At 42.4% G+C, this 24026-nt stretch overlaps 1 protein-coding gene across 1 annotated transcript in view; it reads right to left on the bottom strand.

Annotated features, from left to right (window-relative positions):
- Positions 1-23630, bottom strand: part of LOC149471063 (septin-5-like) — a 110852-nt gene extending 87222 nt beyond the window's left edge. Inside the window, exon 1 of the mRNA XM_089657286.1 lies at positions 23247-23630. Coding sequence (XP_089513412.1) covers positions 23247-23249 — 3 coding nt within the window. The 5' untranslated portion in view covers positions 23250-23630. The remainder of the gene's footprint in view (positions 1-23246) is intronic.
- Between the last annotated feature and the right edge of the window lie 396 nt (positions 23631-24026).

The raw sequence follows: 24026 nt of genomic DNA, 5'->3' as shown, positions 1-24026 counted from the left end.
AGAATATAACTTTGGGTGGGGGCTCATGGAACCCAGCTCACTTTGGAGAGGTGACCATCTTCTGAAATTCAAATTTTGAATAGAACCAGCTATTATTCACTTCTTCACAATGAATTCGGATTAATTCGATATTTTCGATTCAAATTCGATTCAAATACTTTAGAAAAATGTAAATCCAGTCGAAAAGGAATAAACGAAATGAAAAAAGTGTTGTTACGAATGCAACACAACAAAATTAGTAATTTAATGAATCGATACAAAACTGAACTAATTTTTTCATTCTGCACCTGTCTTGAGGCAAACTCACTGTTAGACTTCCTAGTTGTGAGTTGGAAGCAGATCTCAAGATCAATTCACACTACTATTTCACACAGGAAATTCAGCTACTGGGAGTGCTTGCAGCAAACCAGGACTTTTCAGGAAGGATGTATCTTGCACTCCACAAGATAGACACAGTAGCACATCCTCCCACCAAATGTTCTGCCAACTGCGTCTCACTGGAGGTGCAGGCAGACATGAAGAAGGAGATTGAGGAGATACTGCAATTATTATTATTATTATACAGGATTTATATAGCGCCAAGCGGTTATTAAAAGTAGTTATTTAAAGCAGTATTAAACCCAAAACAAAAAATATACTGCAGCTTACCAATCCTTAGATGTGGGGGCTGCATTAGTTTTCTTTTCTTAGGCTTTTTTCCCCTCTGTTTTCACCTGATGATCTGGCCAGTAACATACCTCCTGTAGAGTGCCCCACTCTGGATAAAGGTGCACAGGAGCACAACAGAGAGCAGCATTGCCAGTCTGGGGGGAGGGTAGTGTTATTGTACTAGCAGATTTAAATACACTAACAAATTAGGCGAGAATCCAGATCACACTTTATAATTAGTTACGGAAAACACTTTTTTTGTCCTTTAGGGATAATGATTTTACATAAATAAAGCTAATCATTGTAAGCACACCTGATAGTGTAAGATTTTCATCTCTCTAATTGATACATTTTGCTGAAGAACTTGTTCCTTTGAAAAACAACAGATTTACTGTCCAGATTGCCAGGTGAAAATAAAGGAAAGAAAGCCTAAAAAAAAGCTAATTCACCCATCACATCTAAGACCTGCAATATAATAAATGTTTGCTTTTGGGTTTAATCCTACTTTAATAAACGGTGTTTCCTTTATCTACTGCACTATAGAGCTTGTCCTTTTCTGCTTATTGATTTTATTATACAGCCCAATGCTGGTGAATGTGATCCAATTACTGTGTTTAAGAGTCTTTAGGCCAATCGTGGTCTTGATGGTCATTGTTTTACCTCTGGTAATCAGTTTTGGCTGGCTGGTGGGAGCAGTGTACTTCATTGGGTACAGAATACCTACACCAAGTGGACTGGATTTATCCACTTTGCATAGTGTGCATATGTTTGGATCACAATTTGTTTTACTTGTGAGCGTGCACTTTGTGGCTACACTTTATTGTGATATTTTACATACTACACTATATGCATATTTTTTGTTATATAATTTCTTCAATACATGGATTGTTTTTGAGAGAAGGCGGAACCCTCTTATTGGATGTATGATCTGGCTGATTTACTACCATCAAGCACTTTTTGACTGCTCGATAATAGGGGGTCATCAGATTCCAGTAAGTGGTATGGCTTGCTTTTGAACATTAAGAAAGAAGGCTAACCAATTTATTAGGATCAATTATAATGTGGCTGTAATGGACTTTATTTATTCATCTATCAATGCATGTTTCTGAGTGACATTTCTGTAGAGATTGGGACATTCTTGTTTCGTTGTATACATACTCTTTAGCGCTGCACTTTCCATAGATTAGTTTATTGATTACTGAGAATCACAATTTTTAGTGCTGGCAGTTTTTTTTCTTTGTCTAAGCACAGATCTCAAATACACATTTTTTGGATAACAAAAACAATGGTATATGCAATTGTTGGTAAAATATAACAGATAGGATTGCATCGAGAAAATAGAAACCAAACTCGTCATCTTAAAATGACACACACCCGTAGAATCACAAAAAAAAGTGTCTTTACAGGTCATCAGTTCAGAGTTTACCCTGAACTTTAGTGCTATTAATGTTTACATACATGTGCTCGCCCTGAGCTGTGCCCTGTATACGGGGTGTGTGTGGGAATGCTTTACATTTTTTAAAATTAGTTTTATTTATTTTATAAAAGATATTTTTTTACACTTTATTATTTTTTACTGTACTGCCAACACAAAGGGGCTACCAAACGTGATAGAATGGGCAGGTGACAGGTCCTCTTTATGAAGACATTGGGGGTCTATTAGACCCCCAATGTCTCCTCTGCCCTGAAATACAACTATTACAGCACAGATTGTGCTGGAATAGCTGCGTCATCGGATACGCTAGCCAAGGAATGACAGTCTTGATTCCAGAAGTAACGTAATACATGTCACCTCCAGGGTCATTAGTCACCAGAAGGAATGGATGTTTACTTCAAGGCAGCTGTTTCCTGCAGGAGCCACCAGAGGGGGGTGACCCTTTGAGATTCCTGCAAAAAATAATTGGACAGCCCTTTGCCAGCTCTTAAAGCCGGTATCAAAAGCAGCAACTGTGAGCTTGATTTTACCACTTGTCTACCTTGATATTTATAAACATACCTTGGTAGGCAAGTGGTTAATGTAGCTGGTCTAACACTGCACACCTTCAATTCCATATATATTTACTGGTTTGCAGTGCCAGAGGCCTGAGCCAAATACTAGTCAATGATGCCATTTTCACAGAAACCACCGTGACTTGGGCTCCTGGAGGGACCTGGGGGCCAGCCTCCTTCCCACCGACTATGGACCGAGGACTAAAGGAACCTCCATCTTGGGGTTACAAGGAACCACAAGAAGGTTACATCACTTCCCTGGGTACCTGGCTGGCTTTAAATTATACTAGCTACCCTTTCTATGCAATCAGGGCTGGAGGGACTGTTTCTGGGACCCCTTGGCATACTGTGCATAGTGGAACTATGTGCAGGGGGTGAATTCCAACATATATAGGGTTACGTTCAGTTACATGTTTCCTGGCATCAACTAGTGTGTTCTGTAATTAGGTTTAGTTGATGAGCTCCCACTTTGTTTAATCTACTCCAGAATCCAGACAGTTGGGTGCCAGGAAGGAATCCATTATTTGTTTATGTGATGCAATTTTCAACTGGGACTTGTAATGGAGGCCATACCTATCTAGGGGGAAGGGTTTTGTATATAAATGCTGTGCTGTTTGTTAATAAAATCAGTCCTTGCTTTACCCCAACATTGGTTCTGTCTGATGCTTGGGGTAAATTTTCTATATTATGGTTCCAGAGTAGAGGAAGCTGTTGTATGGTGGAGATATCCAGTCAGGGTGGCTAGCAATTCGTCACAGCAATCTAGTGCACAAAGTCATTAATTGCTGTCTGTGTTCCCAGTTAAGAAATTCCCCTAAACAAAGAAGGAATAAGGGGAATTATCATGTTCAGGGGCAGATATAAAAATAAACATAGGGTCACGCCTTTACCTACTTGCTCCAAAATCAAAACAGCAATCTTGACTGGAGCTTCACTTTCAAACTAAAAGTCCTGCCTGGCAGAAGACAACTCAAGGTGCCTGCTTTAACTTCATTGGGAGAACATCTTTCTCTTGGTGTCTCTGTGATGTTGGATTTTCTTTGTCTTGACCTCCCTAATTCTCCACTGCTGCCATGACCATGTCTAGAGAAACCAGAAAGTGTTGGGTCTGAAGGATATCCGTGTAAAAGATAAAAGTAAATACTTACCTCTCCCTCTGCCTGTGCTTCTGAACACAGTGGTATTGAAGAGAAATCTTCCTCTGACATATACTGAGAAACTGACACTTGAGGGAGTGCTGATCTCCTGTGTCCTCCACTGCCCTCAGTGGTTCCCCCTGCCAACCTTCCCCTCCCCAGAGGACACAGAAAGGTTTTTGTCCCCTATTTTCTCTTTTCCAGGGATAACTTTTGTCCACTAAGGCATTTCCACATGACAGAGTGACTACAGTTAGCAAAAAGCATAACCTTAATTATAGGTTGAGCCTCTAGTAACATGGTGAAACTGGCATCAAAAGGGTCAAACAGAGGAGGATTCTCTTCCAAACAAAGATACTAGTAGACACCTTATGGTCTCAGACAGTTTTAAAAGTTTATCATCATTGACAGATTCTCTTTAAAGTTGATATATTACTTTTTATAATACTTTTACTGAGCGCGTATTTTGGGTTATTCTATTTTATACCAGGGAAGGACTGGGAACATTTGGCCACATGGCCCTTTCATGCTATGAATAGATTCCTATGGGCTAAAAGTGCACCACGCAAAGCATGTCTTAAAAGCACATAATGTATTTATTATTTTATGAGCTGAGAAAGATGGCTGCTGCCTTGTGAAAATGTTATAGTCTCACCTAAAAAAAAAAAAAAAAATTATAGTATGCCATCATTACAATGGATCCCTCTTATTTAGCTTCCTTAACCACTTGATCTCTGAAGGGTTTTATCCCCTTCATGACCAGGCCATTTTTGTGCTATTGAAGACTGTACTACTTTAACTGGCAATTGCTTCGCCATGCAACACTGTACCCAAATGTAATTTATATCATTTGTTCACACAAACCGAGCTTTCTTTTGGTGGTATTTGATCATCACTGTGTTTTTTTATTATGTAAACAAAAACGAACATATTGAAAAACAAAACAATATTTTCTGCTTTCTGTTATAAAATATATCTAATAAAATCAAATGTCTTCATAAATTTTGGGCCAAAATGTATTCTGCTATTCTCTTTGGTAAAAACAAATAAGTGTATATTTAAGTGTATATTTATGATTTGCATTAAAGTTATAGTGTCTACAAACTATGATATATACAGTATATTTGAAAATGGAACAATTCTGATGTACTGATGACCTATCTCATTTTGTGAGGCCCTTAAAATGCCAGGACAGTACAAATTCCCCTCAAATTACCCCTTTTTGGAAAGTAGACAGTCCAAGATACTGTATTTAGTATTTAGTAAGAGGCATAGCGAGGTTTTTGAAGTCATTTTTTGTCATTTTTTTTGAAAGTTAAGAAATTAAATAAAATGTGTTTCTTTTCAAATTATTTTTACATACTGTCACCAGTGCAATGCAGCATCATCATGGCTGGTGTGGCGGTGATCAGGGACTGGTGAAAGTAAATAATTATTTATTAAATTTTTTACACTTTGTCTTTTTTTTCAAAATATTTTTCTTCTTTTGCTATTTTTTTTGTACATACTTTCATCAGTGTAGGGTTGAACACCATGAATGGGTTTCAATTCATAACAGCTTGCTTTCTGTTGACATGCTGTGACTGGCTACAGCTCAGGGACCAGGTATCATGCGATAACTGTGGGCAAATCACAGCATCACTACAGAAAGCACAACTGTCATCCATGAAACTCATTTATAACAGTTGTGTACATAGTGTGATCATGTGATCGCATAGTAATCATGTGATCCCCTGGCTTCTCAAAGTGGCAGAGTACCGGGAACCATAATCCGCTGTTTCGTGTGGACGCAGCAGTTATGGGAGCGTTGCACTGCATGCCCCAGTGGGTGCGCCAGTGCACATGTGCCAGTCAATGTATTTTTACATTGCTGAGCCTGGCCGTGCCACCTGTCCACAGTAAAAGTGATGTGGGCGAACGGCAAGTGGTTAAAACAAATTTCACAGATTTGCATCCTGACAGCTTTTACTACCTTTGCAGTTTTCTGCATTCAGTCAAAGGATAGCTTCACACTGGTGTACTGCACTTTGGCTCAGTGCAGTGTACCTGCGGCTTTCCTGCGGGTTAGCTGCACTTTCCCATACACTTATATTATGTCTCACAGCTTTGGTGCATTTTTAGAACGTGCACCAAAACTACAGGACATAATAGAAACCTATGAGAAAGTGCAGCTAACCAACAAGAAAACCACAGGTGCACTGCACTGCACCTACACTGTGGCCAAAGCGCAGCAGATCAATATGAAGCCACCCTAATATCTTAGACCCACAAGCAAAGTTGGTGCTGAAAGGCTTTACCTCTGCCAGGTTTTGTGATTATAGGCCTGAACAAGCAACAGATAGTTATGTAGATGCATATCTGTCAACTTTTGAACCTGAGAAGAGGGACACCTTAGGGAAATTAGAACCTGTGAGGTGTGCAGACCACCAAAGCAAAAAGTGTTAAATAGTTAAACTATTCTGAATATTGGGCTTGGCTTACTGAATTTTTAGCCTACTTGCATATACACCACACATACTGTATATGAAACAGTCCTTGTCCTGACAAAACTTTCTTTAATTACAGTGGCTCTAGTAAGTGTCTTACAGACATACATACCTCAGCACAAAGTTTAATTTTGTTTAAATTAAAATGCTTTCATTATACAAACCTTTCTCAGCACAGAATGTAGAAAGACAGCTAACACTTTGTCTGATCCTACCTTAAAGGAGAACTTAACTAAAATAGTTGGGGACTACACAGCAATCAGCAACTGTTAGGACAATAAACGCTGTGTTCTGGAGTGAGTAATGTACAACACAGCTTAAAGTGTGCAGTGGTCAGGGCTATATAATATAAATCACAAGCTACACAGTGCAGAAGTTAGGGGTATGTGATGTACAACATACAGTATCTCACAGAAGTGAGTACACCCCTCACATTTTTGTAAATATTTTATTATATCTTTTCATGTGACAACACTGAAGAAATGACACTTTGCTACAGTGTAAAGTAGTGAGTGTACAGCTTGTATAACAGTGTAAATTTGCTGTCCCCTCAAAATAACTCAACACACAGCCATTAATGTCTAAACCGCTGGCAACAAAAGTGAGTACACCCCTAAGTGAAAATGTCCAAATTGGACCCAAAGGCCCTGATTCACTATTGGGCGTGGGCGCATATTTATGGGCTTAAGCCCAATTTTCATGGGCGTCCGTCATTTTTTACCCTGCAACCTTATTCACTATTGAGCAGAGCCCATAAGCAGATGCCCAATCTAATTCACAAAAAGACACACGCCCGAAATCAGACTCACAAAACAGACTTGCTAAGAAGCAAGTCTAAAACCACGAAAAATCACTGCAGAGACATGTTCACTTAGAAATTTGCTTTGCCAAATATCAGGACTTCACTTTAAACAATATCTGCTATTTCCAAAAAAATTAAGAATGTGTTAAAAATCGTTTTTTTCAAGGAAATCGACACAGTAAAAATCTAGAAGCCCGTGCAGTGTCTTTGGCAAATACAACTGAGCATGTGCAGAACACATTTTAGACTTCTGCCATGGGCGTTTGCTTTTTAGCCACTGACTAATAGTGAATCTGATTGTGGATTCCTCTGACAGCCGGCACTCGCTCGCGTCTATTGTGTTTAATAAACAGCACTCAGCATATCTTCATGTATTCTAATTAGATTTCCTTAGTTCTAGTGATTCTATTTTTGTTTCTTATCCTTTATAATTATTTCTGTAATGATTTTACTTATTTTAAAGGTCTAGATAATATTTATTTTGACAGCTGAATGTAAAAATAAAGGTCCACAATAAAAAAAAAAAAAAAAAAAAACAGCGTGGGTCCCCCCTCTCATCCTTACCAAGCCCTTCAGGTCTGGTATGGATATTAAGGGGGAACTCCACGCTGAAATTTAAAAAAAAAACAGCATGGGTCCCCCTCAATATCCATACCAGACCCTTATCCAAGCATGCAGCCCGGCAGGTCAGGAAAGGGGGGGGACGAGCGAGCGCCCCCCCCCCCTCCTGAACCATACCAGACCACATGCCCTCAACATGGGGGGGTGCTTTGAGGCAGGGGGGGGCTCCCCCCCCCAAAGCACCTTGTCCCCATGTTGATGAGGACAAGGGCCTCTTCCCCACAACCCTGGCCGGTGGTTGTGGGGGTCTGCGGGTGGGGGGCTTATCAGAATCTGGAAGCCCCCTTTGACAAGGGGGCCCCCAGATCCCGGCCCCCCCCCTACGTGAAGGAGTCTGCGGTACATGCTCCCGCAGACTCCTTCACAAAAAAAAAAAGTGTGGTGTAAAAAAAACACAGTACAGGGTCTTTGACAAGTCCTTTATTAAAACAATGTCCCCCGAAGTAGATCCAACGTCAATCGCGGCGGCAGGGACCCGAAAAAAGAAAAAAAAAAAAAGGTTCCGCTCCCGTCCGAGGCTTCCAGCCTTGTGAAGAAGAGGCTAGCTGACAGTTCTTATATAGGTATGGGGCGGGGCCAGTCGGGGACAGAAGGAATGTTTCAGCTGTCATCGGGGTTTCCCACTGACAGCTGAATTTCAAATTATTTCCGTGAATTAAATAAATAATAAAAAAAACAGCGTGGGTCCCCCCTCTCATCCTTACCAAACCCTTCAGGTCTGGTATGGATATTAAGGGGGAACTCCACGCTGAAATTAAAAAAAAAAACAGCGTGGGTCCCCCTCAATATCCATACCAGACCCTTATCCGAGCATGCAGCCCGGCAGGTCAGGAAAGGGGGGGGGACGAGCGAGCGCCCCCTCCCTCCTGAACCATACCAGGCCACATGCCCTCAACATGGGGGGGTGCTTTGGGGCAGGGGGGGCTCCCCCCCCAAAGCACCTTGTCCCCATGTTGATTGTAGGAGCGACAGCCATGTGTTAATGTTTCAACTGTCAGCGGGGTTCCCCACTGACAGCTGAATGTACAAAAAAAAAAAAGCGTGGGGTCCCCCCTCACATCCGTACCAAGCCCTTCGGGTCTCGTATGGATGTTAAGGGGTAACTCCACGCTGAAATTAAATAAAAAACAGCATGGGGTAGCCCCCAAAATCCATAACAGATACTTATCTGAGCATGCAGCCCAGCAGGTCAGGAAAGGGGGGGGGGACAAGCGAGCGCCTCCCCCCCTCCTGAACCATACCAGGCCACATGCCCATACCAAATTATTCAAACATTTGTAAACAGACCAATTAACTGAAATGGTTTGGCATTTGTACCCCAAATATGACGTTCCCTGAGGCATTGGTAAACCGAGGTACGCCTGTATTAGTATTGCAATCCTTTGTATTGGGATACATAGAACCATCATACATGTGAATTGGCAACATAGCACAACATTTGTGTCACATTGGAGATATCTGGTAGTTATACTGACCTTGCCCAGGGACCTAGGATTGATTCACAGCACAGAAATACAGGCTGGATTAGCAATGTAGCTCCGTGGATTAGTGGTTAGCACTACTACCTCACAACTCTAGGGTTGTCGGTTTGAATCCCAACCCTGGTGAGGAAGTAGCATGATCTCCGTGTGTGGCTGTCTTCAAATAGATGTTCTGGCAACATCTTTGCTTTCTGTCTAAATGATCCCTAAAGTGTGAATTAGAATGAGGCCTTGTCTGTTGAAACACCTTCAAAGCTGCACCTTATGTGAATGTCATACAATGGGGTAAGAGCCTGGAGCACTAATAGATTTGATAATGATGGTTTACACTCCATCCACTTTTGTGAAGGATTTGGCAAGCAAAGAGCTGACAGAGAGAGGCAAAGTCGCACCCTATTGTATGCTATTAGAGCGACCACATGGGTGTGTTTCAAACATTGATTTCTATAGTACATATAGTATATGTATATAGTATGTAGTATATAGTAGTACATGTACTACTTTAGTGGCAATTTGCATAGAGATCTGTGTCAGATGTCTTGAAAATTGCATTGAAATGGTCAATTTTACTGTAAGTCGCAGGATTTGTAAATCAGCTTTGCCCAGAGTGTAATGTTTGGTGAAGTTTGATTTCTGGAGTGTTTTGCCAATTGATGGGAAATTCACCATACTAGTCAAATCGATTTGTCATTTTCAGTATTGCATACAAGATGTGGTCATGTGACTGTCTTAACTCATGCGAGAATCTGGAGGGAATTGTGACCATAGTAGCAATAAAGGTTCCAATTGGGGTTCCCTTTTACATCCCTGCTCAATGTTCTGTTGTATGCTGCGCACGTACATTTCACTGTATATATCTTTCTGATTTGTGGGGCCTGTATACCAAGGGTTAATGCAGGTAGGAAGCGGATTCATCAGGTGAAAACACTTTCACTGACCAACTTAAGGTCAGTGGTGGGTGAGGCTTCATTGGGTGTGGGGCCTTGTTTGGCACGCTCCAAATACAACCTAGCTTATATAAAGATGTGCAGTAGGGAGTGATTTGGCCTGTTACTAGGCCGGGTGGTTTGTGACTAAGTCCTTGCTTGTAGTGGTTTGGGGGAAGAAGAGATTTTGTGCTGAATTGCCCCAGACACCACCCAGGCTGTGTTTGGAAGTGGGCTGGAAATGTTTGCATATTTTTGGCCTTGTAAAGTGTGTTTGTGTGTTATTGCACAATGATTGTGTTTTTTCTCTTTGCATTGAAAGCCTCACACATGTCAATCGTTTTGTTTAAAATCTGCTCTTGTTTTAATTTTGTTTGCTTATTTAGACTCCAATGCATTTTTCTGACAAACCTGACAAATGTATGTGTAGGGGGTTTGTAGAGGTGGGAGGGGATTTGTAGAGGTGGGAGGGTTTTTTTTTTCACATGCTTTTTCTTGATATTTTGATCTGTAGACTTTTTTTTTTGTGAATGGATCTTCATACTAAGTGATTGTGTAAGTAAATCTTATGTGCACGAAAATGTTACTTGATTCATCTTCCCCTTTGTTTCCTGCTATAACCTGAGCACACACAGTTCACTAGAAGTATCTTTAGATTGTAAGCTCTTATGAGCAGGAGTGTTTTATTTTTGCCACATCCTATTTTTGTGACTCACCAAGATATTGACTGTACCTACTTGTTCCTGCTGACCAAATAAATGAAGATATATTTGATCAATAAATGTTTGACTGATGTTTTTGTGTTTATTTTATGTTCAATATATGAACAACCTTAATAGTTACTTTGTATACTTATATAATCTGCTCAAATGTAGCTTGTAAGAGCGTGAATATGCAAGTGGGTGCAAACTGGCTTTTTCAAAACCAAAAAAAAAAAAAACCCACTTGCACCACAATATTGTTATGTACTAAAGAATGTCACATTCACTATGCAGCCAGCTACAGGTTTTCTACAATTCGATTTATAGTAATAAAATAGTCCACACTTCGTTGATTTTTGGCCTTTGGCAACAAATATTAGCCAAGGTTAAAAAAAAACAAATCAATACGAAACACACATTTGCGAAAGCTATCATAGCCGTGCATAGAAATGCGCGATTGCAAACAAATAAGCACCAAACAGGTGTCCGCATGGCGCATGAACGGCTATCCTGGAAGTCCGTCATCACATGCGCACGCACCCGGAAGTGGTTGTGGGGAGTGTAAGTGGATGACAAGTGGCTGGAGGTTTTGTGTTGGTTGAAAATTTTGATAACTTTATTGGCATTTGGACATGGCGAGAGCACAGTTCTCAACTGAGGAGATGATCCTTATATGTAAAGTAACTGTGGCCATTGCAAATATGTTTATAACATGTGAGGGACAGGTAATTGCAATTTTGTGGGTGGGGCCTAGCAGAATCTCACTTGGTGCACATGCTGCTTATCTGTACATTAGCTCCTGGGTATTGATGGGTCAATAATATTAACCACTTGCCTACTGGGTACTCCTACCCCCTTCCTGTCCTGGCCAATTTTCATCTTTCTGCACTGTTACACTTTGAATGACAATTGTGCGGTCATGCCACATTGTACCCATCTTAAATTTGTATCAGTTTTTTCAGACAAATAGAGCTTTCTTTGGGTGGTATTGACTTGCTGCTGTGAGTTTTACTTTTTGCTCGATAAACCACAAAATAGCTCATAATGAATAAAAGTCTGTTTATATTATAACATTTGGTAAACTGGTAATTTAGCAACACTGATGTGCGTTGATGAGGCAGTACTGGTGGGTGGCACTGCTGGCCACAGGTGGGCGGAACTGTTGGGTGGCACTGGTGGGCACTGATCATCGGGGCCGACCCCTGCTTTGATAACTGCTGGTTCTCGGCAGTACTTTCCACACATTCTGACAGCGTGATGAAAGTGCAGCCAAGACCCGGCAAATGCATTTCCCGGTGATCAGCGTGTCATTGGACATGGCTGATCACATGGTAAAAAGCCGCTGTGATTGGCCTTTACCACATCACGTGATCAGCTGTGTCCTTAGGACACAGCAATCACGGAGAGCGCGTTCTGCCAGGATGTCATATGACACCCTCCCAGAGCTGCCTGGATCCAGTGTAGCGTTATTCGGCTATCTGCGGTCGCCAAATAGGTAACCAGCTAGGCCTTCATGGCTAATCTTTGAATATCTGGACATGTATACTGCGTATAATGCATTACATTCTACAATGTGTTGGTGTACATGGTATTACAGTGTGCAATGCGTTGCTGGATTCTGCATGACAGTGGACAGCGTATCACAGTGTGCAATGCATAGCTCCAGCCTGCATGACAGTGTACAGTGCATTACAGTCTACAATGTGTGGGTGTACACGGTATCACAGTGTGCAATGCGTTGCTCCATCCTGCATGACAGAGTACAGTGCATTACAGTCTACAATGTGTGGGTGTACACGGTATTACTTTGTACAGAGTATTACAGTGTGCAATGCGTTGTACACTGCAGTGTGCACTAAAGCATTTTACACTCATGCACTGTACACACTAACGCATTTGACATTTCTAGTGTGCAATGCGTTAGTGTGCAATGCCTTGGACAGTACAATGCATTTGCAGTATTGGTGTATGTTTATTAAGCACAGATAATTCATCTGATTTTAGTTATCAAGGAGAAGTCTTCTCTGTCCCCCTGTTTATGAGGTGGAGGACAATTGTTTTCCGAAGAAGAGAGGAGACATTTTTTCAAGGAGATCTGTATAGATTTCCAGAGATATGTGTAGATGGTTGAGGGGCTGCATGTGATCTCCGGAGATAATTGTGATTAACGATCACCTGAGTTAAACCAGTGAATGAAAAGTGTAAAAAAACATGGATTGAAAATAATCTGCACTGACCACTGTGCTTTGTCAAGCCACATATTGGCACATTCTGGTGTCACACAGATGCGATGTGAAATTTGCAGTGTTTTCTGTGCAAGCGCTGCACCGCATCACAACCGCAACCCCTTCATGCCACCTGCTGCGGCTTTCTAGGTGAAGTTAACAACACACCAAAATTGGTACACAAAGCGTATTGCGATTTGCCAAATTGGATGGCATGCCTATTCACACCCATGTGCATACCCTGAAAAAGGGTCCTGCACATTTTTGGCCCGGATGCGGTGCAATTTGAGGTGTGCAAAATGTTTGTCTTTAATTGCAACGCACACAAATTGCATGTGATTTGCCCAGGAGTGCGGTGTTAGACCACAATGCATGTATGTGAAGCCAGAATAAAAGGATGTGGATTTTGTCTACTTTTACTTGCGCATGTTAACATTATGTAAGTGCATTTTTCTTCTGTTTAACATGCTATAGAAATGCAACATGCATTTGGATGGAGTGTTTTTGTATGTGCATTTTGGAAGTATTCTAAACACACATTGACCCTAGGGCCACACCATATCTTATGCAGGCCATAGATGGGTCGAAAATCGGCCGATTTTTTGGCCGAAAATAAAATCGGCCGATTTTCGGATCGTTAGTGGGCTATTTGTTCGGCCGTTTTTCGGTATTTTGGCAGATTTTTTTTTCGGTAAAGTTGGGAAAAAAACGGCCGAATTTGCCGATCGGCCGATTTTCACGGCAATGATGGGCAAATCAGCCGATTTTTTACTGATAAAAAATCTGCACATGAGCAGTGACCTGCAAGAGGAAGACAAAAAGAAGAGGATGAAGAAGAAGATGATGAAGAAGAGGATGATGATGAAGAGGATGATGATGAAGAAGAAGATGATGAAGAGGAAGAAGAGGATGATGATGAAGAAGAAGAGGAAGAAGAAGAAGATGATGATGATGAAGAAGAAGAGGATGAAGAAGAAGAGGATGATGATGATGAAGAAGAAGAAGATGATGATGATGATGAAGAAGAGGATGATGATGAAGAAGAAGAAGAGGATGATGATGATGATGAAGAAGAGGATGATGATGCAGAGGATGATGATGAAGAAGAAGAAGACGACGATGAAGAAGAGGATGATGATGAAGAAGAAGAGGATGATGATGATGATGATGAAGAAGAAGAAGAGGATGATGAAGAAGAAGAAGAAGAAGAAGAAGAGGATGATGGTGAAGAAGAAGATGAGGATGATGAAGAAGAAGAGGATGATGAAGAAGAAGATGATGATGATGAAGAAGAAGAAGAGGATGATGATGATGAAGAAGAAGAAGAAGAGGATGATGATGATGAAGAAGAGGATGATGAGGATGATGATGATGAAGAAGAGGATGATGATGATGAAGATGATGATGAGGATGATGATGATGAAGAAGAAGATAATGAAGAGGAAGAAGAGGATGATGATGAAGAAGAAGAAGAAGAGGATGATGAAGATGATGAAGAAGAAGAGGATGATGAAGAAGAGGATGATGATGAAGAAGAAGAAGAGGATGATGATGAAGAAGAAGTAGAAGAGGATGATGATGAAGAAGAAGAAGAGGAAGAAGAAGGATGAAAAATGAGAGGAATTCCAGTATGGCAAAAAGTGTCCCTGCAGAGAGCTCCGCTATTTCTTTGACAGTTCCTTGACATTTACAGCGGTTGCAACATTGTATCTATTTGTTTCCGAATAAAAACATCTGTATCCAAAATGGATACAAATACATTGTTGCAACCGCTATAAATGTCAAAGAACTGTCAAAGAAATAGCGGAGCTCTCTGCAGGGACACTTTTTGCCGGCTGTAGACGGGATGAAAATCGGCCGATTTTTTTTTTTTTACCATTGCTAGTAACATCGGCCGCTTGAACAACCGATTTTTCATTTTTTAAAAGAAAAATCGGCTGTTTTTCTCCCCGTCTATGGCCTGCATAAGCATTAGTGTGCCTGGGGGAGGGGGGGACCTTTGGCCTTTCCAAACACAGTAGATGCTCCAAGAATGTTTCCTTGAACTCTTGAAATGGTTAAAAAGGAAAGACACTCTAGATAGCCTGCACTGAGAATTGACTGTCATGATGACGTGTCAATGATTATTTGCTCTCATTTTTCAGGAGTGGTACTGCTTGCGGTAGAAATCCACCTTCACGTCCTCCACTCACCTTCACTTGTGGCCAGTGGATATTTTGTGGCTGCAGGCAAGAACTGGCATCGAGGACCTGCATAATGACCCTGGCATGCCAGAGGTGGTTTGGAAGCAGCACAGCAATTTGACCATCCCTTTCCTCTATGTTGGTTTTAGGGGTGCAGAATTGCTTCTCGTTCATGAACGGACTGTCGCCGGATATCAGAGTCCCCATATTTTCAAGATATGTTTTAGCCATGTTGGCTTATTTTTATGTTATTTTCCAAGTGTGTCGCACCTAACCGCACAGTAGTGTGGTGCCATGCGTATTTGTGGCTGTGAATGGGGCTGTTTTTAATAGACGTGTGTAGGTGCAACAACGTTTTCATCATGGTACCTGCGCACATCTACATAGGGCATTGCATTTCTTTGCTGTGCTGGAAAATGTGTGTTCTTGCATGCGTTTCTGCACCACCAATGGTGTGAACAAGTCCTAAGGGCTGGTTCACACTATAGAAACAGTCTAGATGTGTTCCTGATGGGTTTTTTTCATGCCCTTTTGGCATGCATGTTTAGTGTGTTCCAGTACATCTTGGATGCGTTTTGGACATGTTTACATTGCATTTTTGTATCCCTTCCACTTATTTTTTTCTATTTTCTTTGTATTCAATGTAGTTAGGGACATGTGCGTTTTAGTACATTCAAGGACGTTTCAATGTGTTCCAGTACAGTTCTGTGCAGAAACAATGCAGCGTGGTCAACTTTGTTTACAGCACCTGCAATGCATTGAAAATTCAAGCGCTGATGTGAACTATGACATTGACAACCATATAACCTTCTTTCTGTGCGTTTGTGATGCTGAAAAAGCAACTGAAACACATGTAGTGTGAACTGGCCCTAAAGGTTATTAGAGGTCAGGGAACAGGACTGACCAGCAATTGTGAATTCAATCAGACTAGTGGTGAGATACAATCAGCAATTGTATAATAATGTGAGATCTGAGCTGTAGCTGATAGAAAATGAGACACATTCACTTGATCAGTAAATAGATAGTTAAAGAGTGGGGCGGTGATCCATAGATTTGCATATGGGACAGGTGATGATGGGGTGGGGGAGGGGGTCAAGTTGTATAAGGAGACAGATTTAAAAGAGAAAAAAGTTACAATGAAATATACACGGCATGAAACTTGCACATTTCCTAATTGGCAGAAGAACAGTACGCAAGTAACATTCATCCACTTTCTAGTCATTAGGCAAAATCATAATTGATTGATCAATATTCCTGCCACAACCCAGAAAATTGATCTCCATTTTTTTGGGATGTTGCCAAGACTGGGATTAGAACCCATGACCCAAGTGCTGTAAGTTCTGAGCTCTAACCACTAAACCACTGTGGGAGACACAGTTTGAGCTATAATGTAGAATAGTTACATTGTTTAAAAATGATAAAGCGAGCGCTGGTCAAATGATATAGACTAGTAAAATGGTATTACACAAGATAAATATAACCACGAACAGTAGTGCATGAACTCGTGAAAGGTCATCCACCCCTGTGACAGTGTACTACACTATTGAGCACCTTTTTGGCTCCTGTGGCTGAGCTAATTCCTCCCCAGGACCATTTGGGCACCCACCCTGATGGATGGATGGAGCTGGATGACTAACCCATAACTGCCAGCATACCGCTGCACCCCCAGATGTGTGATGTGTATAACCCATACACATTAATACTTTTGTTCTGGTGAGTGTAGACCAGTCCCAAGGGTGGTTTACCTTTCACAAGTTCATGCACTACTGTCCGTCACGGAGAGACCACACGTGCCATTCATAGGCACTCTCTGAGTTGGTACTCTCACACGAAGGACATTCCATTATTCAGGAATGATTCTATGAACTTATTTTAGCACCATTTACAATATTACATCATTGTTGCAATTCTTTGCACTTTTTGGTTTTTACATGCATTCATTATTGATCACATGCATTTATAGCGCTGCACTTGTCTTTAACATAGAATAGTTACGTGATTAAAGAGAATGAAGATATATAATTATATTGGGAAATTAGAAGTATATAAATTATTTGAGATATAAGTGTGAAAATGTTTAACATTTGAGTACAGAATGTTTGACATTCATTAGTAAATGCATTAGTTTCCTGATCATTTTGGAGACACAGCAAGAAAAGAAATAGAAGAAAATAGAAAATTCTAATACAGGTGTACTATTCATTACATTCTAAGAATTCTATTTTGCCATTATAAGAACGCCAATGTTAATAAAGCCCGCGCTTGTGCGCCATCTAGCGAACATATCCGGTAATGCACCTAAAAATGTGCCAGACGGGATACCACATTTAGTGATAGCAAAGTAGTCAGTAGACGCTCGTCAATGAGCTTGCTAGACGCTGGTCAGACGACTGATTGATTGACCGGAGTCTGCCTAAATGGTCAGTCTCTGCTAATACACTCACATCTTAGTGAATCAAGGCCACAGTGTCAATATTTTGTGTGGCCACCATTATTTTCCAGCACTGCCTTAACCCTCTTGGGCATGGAGTTCACCAGAGCTTCTCAGGTTGCCACTGGAATCCTCTTCCACTCCTCCATGATGACATCACAGAGCTGGTGGATGTTAGAGACCTTGCACTCCTCCACCTTCCGTTTGAGGATGCCCCACAGATGCTCAATAGGGTTTAGGTCTGGAGACATGCTTGGCCAGCCCATCACCTTTAGCTTCAGCTTCTTTAGCAAGGCAGTGGTCATCTTGGAGGTGTGTTTGGGGTCGTTATCATGTTGGAATACTGCCCTGTGGCCCAGGCTCTGCTTCAGTATGTCACAGTACATGTCGGCATTCATGGTTCCCTCAAAGAACTGTAGCTCCCCAGTGCCGGCAGCACTCATGCATCCCCAGACCATGACACTGCCACCACCATGCTTGACTGTAGGCAAGACACACTTGTCTTTGTACTCCTCACCTGGTTGCCGCCACACACGCTTGACACCATCTGCACCAAATAAGTTTATCTTGGTCTCATCAGACCACAGGACATGGTTCCAGTAATCCATGTCCTTAGTCTGCTTCTCTTCAGCAAACTGTTTGCGGGCTTTCTTGTGCATCATCTTTAGAAGAGGCTTCCTTCTGGGACGACAGCCATGAAGACCAATTTTATGCAGTGTGCGGCGTATGATCTGAACACTGACAGGCTGACCCCCCCACCCCTTCAACCTCTGCAGAAATGCTGGCAGCCCTCATACATCTATTTCCCAAAGACAACCTCTGGATATGACACTGAGCACGTGCACTCAACTTCTTTGGTCAACCATGGCGAGGCCTGTTCTGAGTAGAACCTGTCCTGTTAAAACACAGTATGGTCTTGGCCACCGTGCTGCAGCTCAGTTTCAGGGTCTTGGCAATCTTCTTATAGCCTAGGCCATCTTTATGTAGAGCAACAATTATTTTTTTCAGATCCTCAGAGAGTTCTTTGCCATGAGGTGCCATGTTGAACTTCTAGTGAGCAGTATGAGAGAGTGAGAGCGATAACACCAAATTTAACACACCTGCTCCCCATTCATACCTGAGACCTTGTAACACCAACGAGTCACATGACACCGGGAAGGGAAAATGGCTAATTGGGCCTAATTTGGACATTTTCACTTAGGGGTGTACTCACTTTGTTGCCAGTGGTTTAGACATTAATGGCTGTGTGCTGAGTTATTTTGAGGGTACAGCAAATTTACACTGTTATACAAGCTGTACACTCACTACTTTACATTGTAGCAAAGTGTCATTTCTTGTTGTCACATGAAAAGATATAATAAAATATTTACAAAAATGTGAGGGGTGTACTCACTTCTGTGAGATACTGTAGCTTATAGAATGTAGAGATCAGAAGCGGAACACAAAGCACAAAGATAGAGAGTGCAAAGGTCAGGAGTATGTAATATAATCCATCCTACAGGTCAGTGAGAGTTCCAGAGTTGGCAGTCAGTGGAAATGGGTGGGGGATGCAAAGGCCTTGGCAGTCTGTAGAAGGAAAAAATTGCTGTGATCAGTGGGTGAAAGTACTCCCATTTGCCATTGTCCGTGCTCACTTCCAGCATATGCATCTGTGGGAGAAAGAATTCCCACTTCCAGCATCTGCATCAGTGGGAGGAAGAATCCTCCACCTAAGGCACTGGTGGTCAGTGGGAGGAAATTCCCCTCACCCTTCCGAGGCATTGGTGGTCAGTATATTAGACCTGCTCCCTCCTTTCCTAGGCATTGGTAGTCATTGACTGTCTCCACCCACTTTAAAAGCATTTGTGGCCAGAGTTGATTAATCATTCTCCTCGCCCTTCAAAAGCATTGATGGTTAGTGGCATTTTCCTCTCCTCCAAGGAACACATTAATTCTCAGTGGTGTTTTCCCCCTTGAAAACCATTTTTGTCCTCCTTTCCACTGACCACCAATGCTTTTCAAGGGAGGGACACCACTGACCATCAATGTTTTTGGGAAGGTGTAAGGAAGCTATCACTGACAACCAATGCTTTCCATAGAGGAGGGGGAAAACACCACTGATCACAAATGCTTTGAAAGGAGGTGAGGTCAGTGTAATGGTGGTGAGTGGTGAGTGGTGTCCCCCTCCCCCCCCCGTCCTCCCCTGAACAGCACTTGTGGTCAATGATGTTTCCCTCCCTTCAAAAACATTGGTGGTGAGTGGTGTTCTACCTCTCCCCCTTTGAGAGGTATTAGCTGTCAGTGATGCTACCCCCCTCTTCCTTGAAAACCATTTGGTGGGACTATTGTTCCAGCACTAGGAAATGGGGCCAGCCTGGAACCACAGGATGCTGGTATTTTGTTGAAATTCTAGGACTGTCCTGTGGGATCTGGAACTGTTGGGGTTATGTAAAATGCCCAGCATCTGCTACTGACTGTGGGTTCTGCTTTGATTCAGCTCTGAGTGTGGGGGTGCATCTCCAGTTGGACCACCAGTCCAACATATATTAATACGCACTTGCAGGTAGGGGGGAAATTGAGACAGAGGTTGACAATATAAGAGCTAAAGAGGGCCTCAAGTGACCAAATGGCTGCTATATGTAATGCTTGAGAGGACTGCCAGGAACTGCAGACCTAATAGAGGAAATTTGGGTCAGTGAGTGTGATCATGCAACATTTTTACCTGGGGATATGCCGCAGAAGACAATATGAAACTGGGAACATGTTACATGAGGCTACTAGAGGTCAGTGCTACTATCCTAATCGGTGTTCCTACCACAGATTGCAGAAGTCTGAGAGCCGCACATGATATACCAAAGGGCCACAGGTTGGGAACCAAGGCTTTAAGGCACCTACATATTGCACCTGTGCTTGTAGAGGATTCAGATGACTTTGGAAGGGCGATGAAGCTCAACATTTTGTATTGTGTGCAATTTCCTTCCCCGCTTTCTCCTCCCCTCCTTGCAGCTGTCACTTCTGCACATTGCTTCCTCCTTTCCCTCCCACCAGCTGTCACCTCTGTCTAGTGCCTTCCCCACCTTCTCCTGCTCTCCCACTAGCTGTCACTTCTGCACGATGCCTTCCCTGCCTGCTCCTCCCCTCCTGCCAGCTGTCACTTCTGCCTGTTGCCTCCTCCTTTCCCTGCCGCCAGCTGTCACTTTTTCAGAATACCTTCTCCTCCCCATCCTCCCGTCCCGCCAACTCTCACCTCTGCACAATGCCTTCCCTGCCTACTGTTCCCTTCCTGCCAGCTGTCACGTTTTCACAATGCTTTCCCTGCCTACTCCTCTCTTCCTGCTAGCTGTCACTTCTGCATGATTCTTTCCCTGCCTCCTCCTCCCCTCTTGCCAGCTGTCACTTCTTCATGATGCCTTCCCCACCTCATCCTCTCGTCCCCCAGCTGTCACTCTGCCCGTTGCCTCCTTCTCCCCTTCCACCGGCTTTCACCTCTGTCTGGTGCCTTCCACACCTACTCCTCCCATCCACCAGCTGGCACCTCTGCATGACTTTCCAGCTTCCTCCTCCACCTCTATCACTCCTAACCCACACCAGCCTCCATTCCTCACAACATTGTCCTCAACTCCTAAAGCCTCCTACTGTTGTCCACTACTGCAAATGATTAACTGGCCAACCTTACATTCCTTTAATATCACCACAGCCTCCAATACATAGCCCAGCCCTCATGCCCTATCTTATCACCCAAATTTAACACTCCGGAGGTCCCTTCCAGCCATCCAGCAATCTCCCAATGACCCCCTCCCCAGTGATCCAGACTTTTCCATCCCAACCACCCCAGCTCTCCCATCACACAACCCCCATGCCACCGCACCCTCAACTTCCCTGCCCTCACTTACCCCCCTCCCACCCTGACTTCACCCAACTCTCTAACTCTCCCCCCCTCCACCTCCCAAACCACCCCTCTACCTATTCTTCCTAGGCAATAGGTATTAGTAATTGGTATTGGCGAGTATTTAAAAAAACAAAACAGTACTTGTACTCGGTGTTGAAAAAAATTGTATCGATGCATCCTTAGTTTTCACCCAAGATTTACCCAATGTTCACTCAGGATTCACACATTTTCACAAACCCACAACAGTAAAATCAGTCTGTATATGCAGTAAAGCATGCTTGTTATACTCACTGTGGAACCTAAGGGGTTAATCCTCTGCATTGTGTAAAAAGACTGATTCTTTCTTCTCTGCCCCTCCTCTTGTTGAAATGACCACCTGATACAGACTGAATCTGTAGACACATGCACATGCTCAGTTTGGTGTGTATTGCTAGAGAGGTGTTTTTTTCTTGGGAGAGTTCATGGGATCAGTACAGGACCAATCAGTACTGACCAGACAGAGGTCAGGGGTTTCACATCCTCCTGGAGCAGAAAGGAAACTCCTCCTACAAGCTTTAACCAGTGTTCTGCTGAAGTCACAAGACTGCTATATACTGCTGATGAGAAAAGGTATTTAGCAGTTTATATTTACTAAACTAATTGCATTTCCATGTTCTGTGTACTGTGGGAGATCAGATATAGTGAATGCAGGGTCCTGGGTTTAGTAACAAATTAAGATTCAATTGGAAAATTGTCTGAATCTTGGAAGAAAATTGGTTGAGAACCTTATATACACACCAAAGAGTCACACCAAAGTACAACATGATACAGCTAAATTGTCATTACTGGACTAGCATGACGTACAGTGTCTACCTTCCTGCCCCACACTACATTTGATTCCTGTTTGGGTACAGGTGCACTTTAAAATCTGTGCGTTACCTTTATACAGATGATTTATGGCAAATGTTTACTCGTCTAATGTGTAAAATTTGAATAATATATTGATTCTATCCTAGCAGCAAATCACTGAAGCTGCAGAGCTATCTATGAGCTTGTGCTGTCAGTCAGTGACACTGAATTCCTTGAAGTTGCACCACATTACTGAACATGACGTCTTAAAGCAGAATGGAGATTGACAGGTCTGGTTCCCAAGAGGTCATGCAAATCCCTAAACACTTTACTGCACTGGCCTCTGTTTCCACTGTGACAGGTTACAGTCACTGCCCTTTAAACACAAATTGTATTCACAATTCTTGTGTGTGAGATACAAAGTGTTACATTTGGACCATTCTTTATATGAATTAGAAATATTATATGTCTCCTATTACAGTTTTGCATGCAATTGAACTTGTTTTATTGTAGTGTAGGATCATGAAACAGCAGAACTCTGCAGCAGACACAGAGAGGCAGATATACACTCTAACTTTAATAGTTCATAGCCTGCATCTGCTTAGCTCAGCAGTAATTACTTTATGTCCTCAAAGGATCTAACAATAAAAGGGTCACTTCTTAGTATTATTTTATTGCAATCCTGAGTCACAAATAAATCATAGATATAACTTCTATTATAAAACAATAAATAATCCAGAGAAAAGACCTTTTAATTGTCATGCCAGTTCTGGCTGTCCTTGTAGTCCTAACACAACACACAATCTGTCACTTGACTGCAGCCTTTAATAAATCCAATTATAATCCTGTCTGCATCTCATAATAATCTCCCTGCATGGCTTTAGCAAGTGGCCAAGAAGTGACACAAGAAGACATCCTTACCATTTGCTGCAGTGTGAGGGATCTCCCCTGTTCTGGTCTGTATGTTTTCCTGCACCTCTCTCTTCTCTCTTCTCTTGCCAGCCTCTGTATTGCTGCTACACCAGTGTACGTCACTGATTCTGGTCTCTTACTCTACCTCACTGTGTCCTGATTCTTCTTCCAGGCACATAGCTTGGAAAGCAATGCAGAGTCCACAGCTTGTTTCCTAGTAGTAAGTTTCTGGTAGTCAAAGAATATGCTTCTTTCCATCACTCTGCCTGCATAGAAGACTCTGGCATGCATATGTATATCTGTATTTGTACTGATTAGCAGGGGGCAGGGAGGGATGGGAGCTGCTCAGACTGCTGAGTCTGTTGCTTGGCTCCAGGTCACTGCCAGCTGCTCCCATTCCTGCCTCATTCTTATACTTGCTCACCCCCTCTCTTTCCCTCCTTTACTCTTTAAGCAGGGACAATCTTAAAGCTGGCCATACACTAATAGATTTCTTTTATTCAGCCTGCGGGCCGAATAAAATAAACGTAACAGATTCCTCCAACCACACAAACAGCATGGATAGATGACTCCCCCCTGCCGGGCTATTGGATTGTGAAAGTCGTAAGTACTGGCTTTCGGAATACTCAAATGGTGCCTGCAGCTGATTGACTGCAGCCGCCGTTCAGCCAACAATTTTTGGACAAGCTCCTTCAACAAAAGTCGATTGAGTAATTGACTTTTACTAATCCAGCAGGGCCAATCATTGTTAGAATTTCAGCAGATTCCTCTGAGATTCTAAGAGTGTAT

The sequence above is a fragment of the Staurois parvus genome, unplaced genomic scaffold, assembly GCF_062004578.1.
Source record: "Staurois parvus isolate SC_StPar_1 unplaced genomic scaffold, SC_StPar_1.0 ptg000029l, whole genome shotgun sequence".
In the NCBI taxonomy this organism is placed as follows: Eukaryota; Metazoa; Chordata; class Amphibia; order Anura; family Ranidae; genus Staurois; species Staurois parvus.
This window is presented reverse-complemented; position numbering and strand designations above follow the sequence as displayed.